Source organism: Palaemon carinicauda, chromosome 34 (assembly GCF_036898095.1).
Source record: "Palaemon carinicauda isolate YSFRI2023 chromosome 34, ASM3689809v2, whole genome shotgun sequence".
NCBI lineage: Eukaryota > Metazoa > Arthropoda > Malacostraca > Decapoda > Palaemonidae > Palaemon > Palaemon carinicauda.
In genome coordinates this window covers 65,416,595-65,426,594 of record NC_090758.1, presented here as the reverse complement: position 1 = coordinate 65,426,594, position 10,000 = coordinate 65,416,595, and the positions used below count along the sequence as shown (strand labels likewise).

General features: G+C 31.0%; 1 protein-coding gene across 1 annotated transcript in view; it reads left to right on the top strand.

The window, feature by feature from the left end:
- The first annotated feature begins 5,737 nt into the window (after window positions 1–5,737).
- LOC137626992 (SCAN domain-containing protein 3-like) overlaps window positions 5,738–10,000 on the top strand; it is a 22,967-nt gene continuing 18,704 nt past the window's right edge. The window contains exons 1-3 of the mRNA XM_068357976.1: window positions 5,738–6,680; window positions 7,002–7,264; window positions 7,328–7,909. Of these exons, the coding sequence (XP_068214077.1) occupies window positions 5,738–6,680; window positions 7,002–7,264; window positions 7,328–7,909 (1,788 nt within the window). The remainder of the gene's footprint in view (window positions 6,681–7,001; window positions 7,265–7,327; window positions 7,910–10,000) is intronic.

Below are 10,000 nucleotides of genomic sequence, written 5' to 3'. Positions count from 1 at the left end.
CGATCCTTTCAATTTGATATCCTTTACTCTAACAGAGATCTTTGGGGATAAAAGTAATGGAAACATGGGAGATTGGATAAGAGACAGCAAAGTCTTAAAAATGAATAGGTGCCAAAAGATGAAAAATATTTACAATCTAGTATTATTATTATTATTATTATTATTATTATTATTATTATTATTATTATTATTATTATTATTATTATTATTATTATTATTATTATTATTAATTGCCTTGAGAAGTTTTTTTACTTTTGTATTTTTTTCCTGTTTTTTTTTAAGCACTATTGATTTTAAATAATTTTTTTCCATTACATCTGTAACAATATATAAATCCTATTCATATTCAAAATTGAATAAGACAACTAGAAATATATAAAAGGATTTATAAGATTATTAAGGATAAACGAATTAAAGGAAAGTAAGAAAAATAATAAACGGAACTAAATTCAATAAAATTTTACCAAAGAAAAATGAACAGAATTTCTTCATTTTTTCGAAAGCAAACTCTCTTGAGAGATTAAAGAGACAAGATAAACATAGAGGTGATGGTGATGTTTTCGCTTCAGTGAGCTCTATGCGTTCGAACCTCAAGGAGAGAGAGAGAGAGAGAGAGAGAGAGAGAGAGAGAGAGAGAGAGAGAGAGAGAGAGAGAGTTAGCCTATGAATTAAGCATTAAAATGATTTACCTGAAATTAGCAAATACATTCTCGAATCGCACTGGAAAATTAATTAGCTCTGATGCGCGCCAAACAGATAATTCCTTATTATTCCTTATTATTCTTTCTCTTATTACCAGAGTATTCTATTAATGATTGCGTCTCACATATATGATATGATAATATTACTTGATCTTGGTAATATGTATAGAAATGAATGATATATGTCAGTAATAATCCATTAGTGTTTGTTAGTTAAGCAAAAGAAATTTTTGATGTAAATTTTGACTGGAAACTATTAAGGTATTCGAAATTTCTTATAGAAAATGTTAAGTTAGATGTAAAACTTAATAATGATTTATATGTCCATAGGATAATCCAGTTAGAAATGTCATCAAAACCTTATTGAGTAGAATATTGTCCATCAATTTTATATATAGAAGTTAATTGATAATTCCCCTAAATACCTTAAACATGTAAAACCGTTTTATGACCAAAATTTAGACTGCTAAAACCTTCAACAATAATTATCTATTTTCAACTGAAAATTAGACTTCAAAGACTTGTATGTAAAAGTAAGATCAATATTTTGTGAAGATTTTGTTTTAATTTAGATATATATTTTCATAACAATTATATTGATATATGCAAAGTTTTAAAGATAACAGATTTTTGGTATTGCTCTAGAAAATATTATAGTTCAGATTCCATTTAAAGAAATTAATGAAAATTGCTGGAAGAATCTTTTTTAACTTTAGTTCAACTTTCAATTGCTTTGTCTCTTCTTTTCCGTCAAACCAGACCTCGAATCATAAAAAGAAATATTTCTTTTTTGGTGTCATTAAAGAATTATTTTAACTTAGGAAATTATTGTATTCACTGATGTTCTAAAAGAATAAATACAAATATAGGGTTGATATATACACAGGTATAATAGATAAGTAGATGAACTGGTATTTAGTTAATTAGTAAGAAGATGGTTAGAAATTTATGAATAAGGGTTAATTAGATGCATATACAGTATATAAAAACTGTTTTCAGGAACAAAAAACTGGAACTCCAATAAGGAATTAAAATATAAAATGACACTTGAAAAACCTCGTACAGCAAAAGAGAAAACAAAAAAATCCAAAATTTTAAAAGCTAAAAGAAAAAAGAAAAAAAAAAGAAATAAAGATACATATATCTTTGCCACATAATACGATTAAGGCAAGATAAAATATACTGACATATCAATTGGATATGGAAATTAATTTTACTGACTTTCTGACCCAGAGTAATTCACATGGCCCATATAAGCAACAAAAGCTAGATTGTATTTGCAATTAGTCAGTTTTAAGTCGTCCTGTTTTATTCATGTGAAGATTTACAGAATCTATAAACCTTTATAACTCCCGCCCCCCCACCCCACCCCAAGAAAATTATCTTACATTCGTATATTTAGGTAAAGTTGACCTGTAATCAGGTTACCATAAGCTGATCGAATTTTCCATCACAAAGAAACTAAAGAATAAGAGATATAATGATTCTACTGATTCTATAAATGAACAAAAGTAAACAAATGTAATATATTTACATAAAAAAAGAAAATTAATTCCTTTGAGACAAGCAGACCTTTTTATTTTCCATATGCCAAATGGCTCTAAGGTCTTTGCGTAGGCCAAACCCAGATGCATCTCCCAGGACAATTGGTGATTCTGAAGGCGATGTTTGCTAAGCAAATCTCACTTCATGTAAACAAAAGCTTCCTTCAGTTGATTCATGTCTTTGAACTCTCGAATGTCTGTGTTTATAAATGTTTGTGTATATATATATTTTTTATGTATATATCTTTAATCCTATTGTTTCCTTTTTATTGAAATATGCTCTCTCATATAGTATAAGTTATTGTATGTATTTTAAAAGTCTAGAGTAATAGATATTATGTTTCAGTAAGTCGTGAAAATATTTGATAATTATTTGGAAAAATTTTGTTAGGTAATGAAAGTGTAGTCATAATAATAAATAGTCAGATATAGACACATACATTTCTTCTTCTTCTGCGTGTGTTTATATGTGTTTGCACGTGTATGAGTCTTTGTGTCTGTATATCGCTTTATATACGTCTCGCTGTATATCTAAATATAGTCCTTTCACCTCCTATTATCTATTGATAATAACAATTTAGATTTCTTTCATAAAAATTTTTAAAAAAGGAAAAAAAAATAACTTTCCAATGTCCTTCACCTTCTTCCTTTCTTTCTTTCTTCCTTTCAAACTCCATCAACACTTTTATATTGCTGATTCCAGGCACGAATCATGACTCATTCTCTGTCACAACACACACTCAATAAATCTTCAGCTGAAGACGTGGCCAGAAAACATCAATTATGGGGAGAGATTTTCTCATATATCTTATTTATGAAAAAGATATTTGGGTTTTATAGATTTTTTATGATTTATAATTCTGCTTTTTGACATTTTACCTCGAGAATTTTTTTTAGGAACAATTGATTTATATTTATATCAATCTGTTAGGAATCATTTTGTTCTTTTTCTGAACTTTATTTTTCACATTTTAATAAATAAATAACTAAATGAATAAATGAATAAGTATATGAATAAATATCATTCAATTAAGCTATGTTTTAGAAAGGTGATGTGAAGCAAATTCTATTACTCTTCCGAAACTGTTTCTGACATTGAAAGTAAAAACAAGAAATCCAATGGGGTCGTTGGCCTTAGTATTTAGGTTGGGCTCAGAATCTTCTTATATTTACGTGCTTTTTTTCACATATTGTTGGGGTAAGTACGGTTGCCTTCTTTTTGAAGGACTTGCTTTAGGCTTTGGGGTAGAGTGTATTCCAGATTGGCTGCCCTGCCTGACTACGCTTAGACCCTGGTAGCTTAAGTCCATGTGTTGTACCAGTCACCAGCGTCCTTCCTCCCAGCAGCGAGGGGTCATGGCGCGGTTAGGTCGTGTTCTAAAGTAAGGTTGGATTTTAAAAGTGGATTCTAAAGACTCATAATAAATTACTGAAATTATTATTCAAGAGTTGTAAAGGCAAGTGATCGAAAGAAGAGGAATCCTCCCTCCACTAAGTATTCTGAAGAAGACACTGGTCCCCACCGGCCGAATGACTTTAGTCCTTGGCTCTACTGTACATATGTACCAGTGAGACCATGCCGATTATATCATGCAAGGTTTTACTCAGCTATGAGGAACTAAATGTTGACCAGCCGATGCTGTCAAGAGTCATTATTTAAACAATATCTTCATTTCATTATTATTTTGATAATTTATAGGTTCACAAAACATTTGTGACAAAGTGTGGAGGGGAGTATACAAAATAGATTGCCCATAATAATAATAATAATAATAATAATAATAATAATAATAATAATAATAATAATAATATTAATAATAATAATAATAATAATAATAATAACAACAACAACTACGTATTTAAGATGAAAAACCTTAGTTGGAATGACCACTGGGAAAAGGTTGTTTGAAAGGGTTAGAAGACCTGTAAGGGAATTTCATGTTAGTAACGCCATCTATTGAGTGGTTTTGAAGTTACCGTATTTTCGAAGTTTCTGTTTATGATTTTATCCTTGTATTTTCAGTTTCATAATAGACTTTGAAAGTTAAATTTTTATTTTCTTTAGTCACGTTATAATCACCTAGCCGTGCAGTAAGTGTATTAACTGCTTGTGTTTATATGGAATATTGTTATCAGTTTTGTGAAATGTGTTAATCTTTAAAATTTTTGTCTTTAAAAGTGTATCTAAAATTGTTTAAGTGCATATTTAATTAAGTCTTTACGAATTGTTATTAATCATAAGTGTTGTTAAATTTCACAAGTTATGTTCTTTCGTTTTCAGCTAGGGTAATCCTCGACCCTTGGGGAAACAGTGCACGACCTTAAGCAATCCCGAACCAAGAGATGCACTTTTTATAAATGCTCGAACTATAATCACAGGTTCCCGCTGTTACATCGAAGCATACGTTATATAGGTGACTCTGAATCCGAAATCCAAATTGGTATTATTTAGCGTATGACAAATGTCAGAGACCCATGAACAGCGACTTGTGTTATGTTCTGTGTTGTAAGGGTTATTTTTCAGCGAGCAATTGTTGAGGTCTTTATTCGTAACAAGACCTTTGGTGATTTATTATTTTTGTAATGGATGTTAAAAGGGTGTCAGACAGATAAGTTAATTAATGGTTTATTGTTCGTCATTTGTTTATTTCTTTATTTCAGTATTAAATCTTTCAATTTCATAATCCATAGTGGTGTTAATAAATTATAATTTGTAAATAAACTTTGTTTCTAAATTTCTGAATTTGTTTTACCATACCTAATCACAAATAAGCAGTGCTATTTTTTTACCAGGGAAAAATGTCTAAGGAATTCCCTGACATTAAGTGGTGTGCTCACCAGGGCTAATTTAAATATTTCCTTGTTTAATAGTGGCCTGCGTTACTTTGTGATTGGTTTGGTGATAGTCATTTATTTTCTATTACAACACATAAAAGTGCAATTAATTGGAGTGGCTGAAATTTACATCGAGTATATGGGCATTTTAAGAATACGGCTGGAAGGTCGCAAGTGGGAGACTTCCGATAGTTAATGGAATGTAGACCGAATTCTTGAAACAGTGTCCGGTAACAGTTGTTACGTAAGAGTCCAGTTGACTCTAGAGATATACTGGTTTGACAATTTTAGTTATTGTTTTGTACTTCATATTTATTTTTATTAACTTTATTGTTGAATCTTGATGCTTGGTGAATGGTTACTGTTATTTAATGAAAGTGTGTGATTGTCCTTTATTCATAATAATTATTTCTAGTACAATTCAGTTCCCGCTTATTGTCATTGTGTAACAGGTATCTTTAATGTTTCTTAAATTAAGTTGTTTGTAGGCAATGGTTAAAAACTGGATAATTTAAAATGGAATTTTATAAATTCTGGAAGGATGAAGGTTTGTCCATGGGACTCAAGGATGAAGCGCTTTTGAACTTTATAGAGAAGAAAATCAAAGATAGTGATGAGCGTGATAGAAGACATGCTGAAAGAGAAGAAAGGGCTTTGATGATTAAATACGAAGAAAATGAAAAGCAGAGGGAAGAAAATGAAAAGCAGAGGGAAGAAAATGAAAAGCAGAGGGCACATGAACTTGAATTGCAAAAGATCAGAGGAGCAACATCTAACCCTAGCCATGTAACAGTTGCTGTGGATACTACTAGACCTCTTCCATTTTGTGATACTGATGATATCACCGCCTACCTAGTAAGGTTTGAAAAGGTAGCAGTTTCTCTCAACTGGGAGCGGAACTCTTGGTCAGTTCAGTTGGCATCACTTTTAAGAGGTAAGGCATTAGATATCTACACGTCGCTCTCAGATGATGTTACAAGTGATTATGCATCATTGAAGGAAGCTCTTTTGAAAGGATTCAAGAAGACTAGTGACTGGTACAGGACAGCGTTTAAAACTGCAAAAATGGATTCCAAGAGCACATATGAACAATATTTGAATATGTTATTTCGAAATTTTGACTTGTGGATAAATAGTCTTAGTGTAACGAAAGACTACGAAGATTTGAGAAACATTATAGTCTGTGATCAGTTCATGTCTACTTTACCTAAGGAAATGCGTCTTTTTCTTAAGGAGCGTAAACCTAGAACTCCAGAGGATTATTCATCATTGGCAGACACATATGCTTCAGCACACAAATGTTATCCTAAAGATGAGCAGAAGTACTTTAGGCATAATGCGAATTTATCTAGTTCCAGTGATAAGATCAGTGCGAGTGAGAAACCAGAGAAAACTAATTTGTCACGTCCTGGTAAAATTGCATGTTACGGTTGTGGTCAGAGTGGACATATTTCGAGAAACTGTCCTAACAAGGTACCCAAAAAGAAATCTGAATCTTCTCTTGAGATAGGTCAAGTTCTGGATAACACTGGAGTATGTGGACCTATGGTATGTGGAACAGTGAATGGTGTTACAGTATCTACAATACTTAGAGATACAGGTTGTACAGGAGTAGTGGTATCAGAGGATTTGATTCCTGATCCTGGAACAAATTGTTCATATTCTACTCTTATTGATTATTTGGGCAGGAAGGACAGATTCCCTATTGTCAAGATTTATTTGAAATGTAATCTCTTTACAGGTTGGGTTAATGCTGTTCGGGCTCCAATAAAGTACTGTACTGTCTTATTAGGCAATATTCCAGGTGTTCAGGACCATAATTTGTTTCCTCTAAAAAATACGGATTCTAACATAGAAGTAAATGCAGTAACAAGATCACAGGTAAAAAGGAGAAATATTGTTCACCCTCTTGCTTTACCAGAACCATTTGATATATCCATTGATCATGAATCTTTTCTTAGAGAACAGCAGAATTGCGAAGCTTTGAAATATGCAAGAGAAATGAGTCAGTCTGGAGATGTCAAACGTTGCAAGAATGGTTTGCAGTACGAGTTCGTGATGAGAAATGGACTTCTCTACAGGAAAATCCAGAAATGTAAAAAGCCTCAGTTACTGGGAAAGGAACAGTTGGTTGTACCAGTTAAATGCATAAAATTAGTTTTGCGCCTTGCACATGATATTCCGGTAAGTGGACATTTTTCTCATAGGAAAACCTTTAATAAGATTAATGAAATTTTCTGGTGGCAGGGTATGACGTCTGACATATATAAATATTGCAAATCTTGTGATGTATGCCAAAAATCTTCTCTTGTGGGAAAAGTAAAGAAGGCTCAGATGGTTAAATTACCAGTGATCTCTACGCCATTTTATAGAGTTGCTATTGACTTAGTGGGCCCGATTTCTCCTCCTAGTGAAGCAGGGCATAGATATATTCTGACTATGGTAGATTATGCTTCAAGCTTCCCGGAAGCAGTCGCTTTGAAGAACATAACATCTGAAGACATTGCAGAAGCCTTAATATCTATTTTTTCCAGAGTGGGAGTGCCGAAGGAAATTCTTTCTGACAGAGGACCACAATTTCGATCAGAACTTATGTTGCAAGTACACAAGTTATTAGGAGTGAAACCTCTTTTTAGTACCCCTTATCATCCTGCTGCCAATGGAAGAATAGAAAGGCAACACCAGATTTTAAAGAGTATATTGAAGAAAATATGTGAGTTAAAACATAATCAATGGCATCGGTTCCTTCCAGCAGCACTGTTCGCCATGAGGGAAATTCCAAGTGATACAACAGGTTTCTCACCATTTGAGATTTTATATGGCCGTCAAGTGAGAGGTCCCTTGACAATATTGAAGGAACTATGGACAAATTCGGATATGTCTACAGGGGAAACTGATCTTTATTCTTTTGTTTTGGAACTACGTGAAAAGTTGTCCGATGTTTCTGATTTGGCTGTTCAAAACATGAATATATCTTCCAGTACATATAAGTCTTATTTTGATTTGAAGAGTAGTAAGCGCCGATTTAAAGCTGATGATGAAGTACTTTTGCTTATTCCAGAAAAACAAGGTAAATTGCAGTTCTCATGGAGAGGTCCATACAAGATAATTGATAAGCATGGTCCAGTTGACTACTGGGTAAACGTAGAAGGTAAGAAGAGACTGTATCATATCAATCTTATGAAGAAATATTACCGTAGAGAGAATGTTAATATGTTACATGTAGCAGATGAAGATATGACTGGAATGATAAACACTGTTCATGTTAACAAAGTTGCTGTTATTAATGCTGATGAGGATGATTATCTGAAAATTGAAACTGTGGATACCAATCAGAGTACGTGCAACATAAATCCTAATCTTTCAGATGTACAGAAAGATGATCTTCGTAACTTATGTCAGAAGTACAAACATGTATTTTCAGATAAACCAGGTAAAACTTCTTTACAAGACCCAACCTCAATATCATGTTATAAATCCCAATTGCTTCATCCTTTGCATTCAGACTTTGGATTAGACTTTGCTCCTTAAAACTTCCTGTTCTAAGTTGAAAAAAAATTCTATTCATTATTGAATTATTTACCCTAAAGTAATATTTTCAATATCAATACGACGAAATTATGTTTCATGGAAAAAATTTTTTTTATGATAATTTGATCATATAAAACTTATTGCTATAATGAACTTTCAAACTTATTGTTGAATCTAATGATAGCATCTGGATATTTGCATTAAATTCTGACAATCTTTAATTCAGAACTCTTGCACTAAATACTCCTTCTCTTTGAAGTAAATAATGCATGGAAACTTGGTTCCGTACTCATGTTTAATAAAAGAGAGAGAGAGAGAGAGAGAGAGAGAGAGGAGAGAGAGAGAGAGAGAGAGAGAGAGAGAGAGAGAGAGAGAGAGAGTAATCACCCTTTCTTTTTCCTTATATTTGTATATTTATATTTCTCCATTCCAAATAAACTTATTTCTGATATATTCTAACTAATATACCAATTTTTAAAATACAATACAAAATAAAATACCTAAATGATGAAAAATATTAACTACTAAAGATAAAGAAAACAGAGATCGCGCAATTTTTTATTTTGTCCCTTCTGCAAGAAATGGAAAATAACTGGAATTATTTAACTTACATACAATAACATTCAGAGACGCAGAATTAGCTAAATTCATTAGATATGAAAATTAGTTATGGCTATAGTTCAATCCTTTATTTTGGATTAGACTTAATCTTTTTTATTAATCAAACTATAAGCTCTTTTCTTATTTCCTCCAAGATATTTATGAATAAGTTATACGAAGTACAAATTATATATATATATATATATATATATATATATATATATATATATATATATATATATATATATATATATATATATATATATATATATATATATATATATATATATATATATATATATATATATATATATATATATATATATATATATATATATATATATATATATATATATATATATATATATATATATATATAAAGTTTGCATTTTTGAAATATTATAACTCAAAGACTTATCTCTCTCTCTCTCTCTCTCTCTCTCTCTCTCTCTCTCTCTCTCTCTCTCTCTCTCTCTCTCTCTTCACACTCAGCACAGATTTATATATATTTATATATATATATATATATATATATATATATATATATATATATATATATATATATATATATATATATATATATATATATATATATATATATATATATATATATATATATATATATATATATATATATATATATATATATATATATATATATATATATAAAGTTTGCATTTTTTAAATATTATAACTCCAAGACTTATCTCTCTCTCTCTCTCTCTCTCTCTCTCTCTCTCTCTCTCTCTCTCTCTCTCTCTCTCTCTCTCTCTCTCTCTCTCTCTTTTC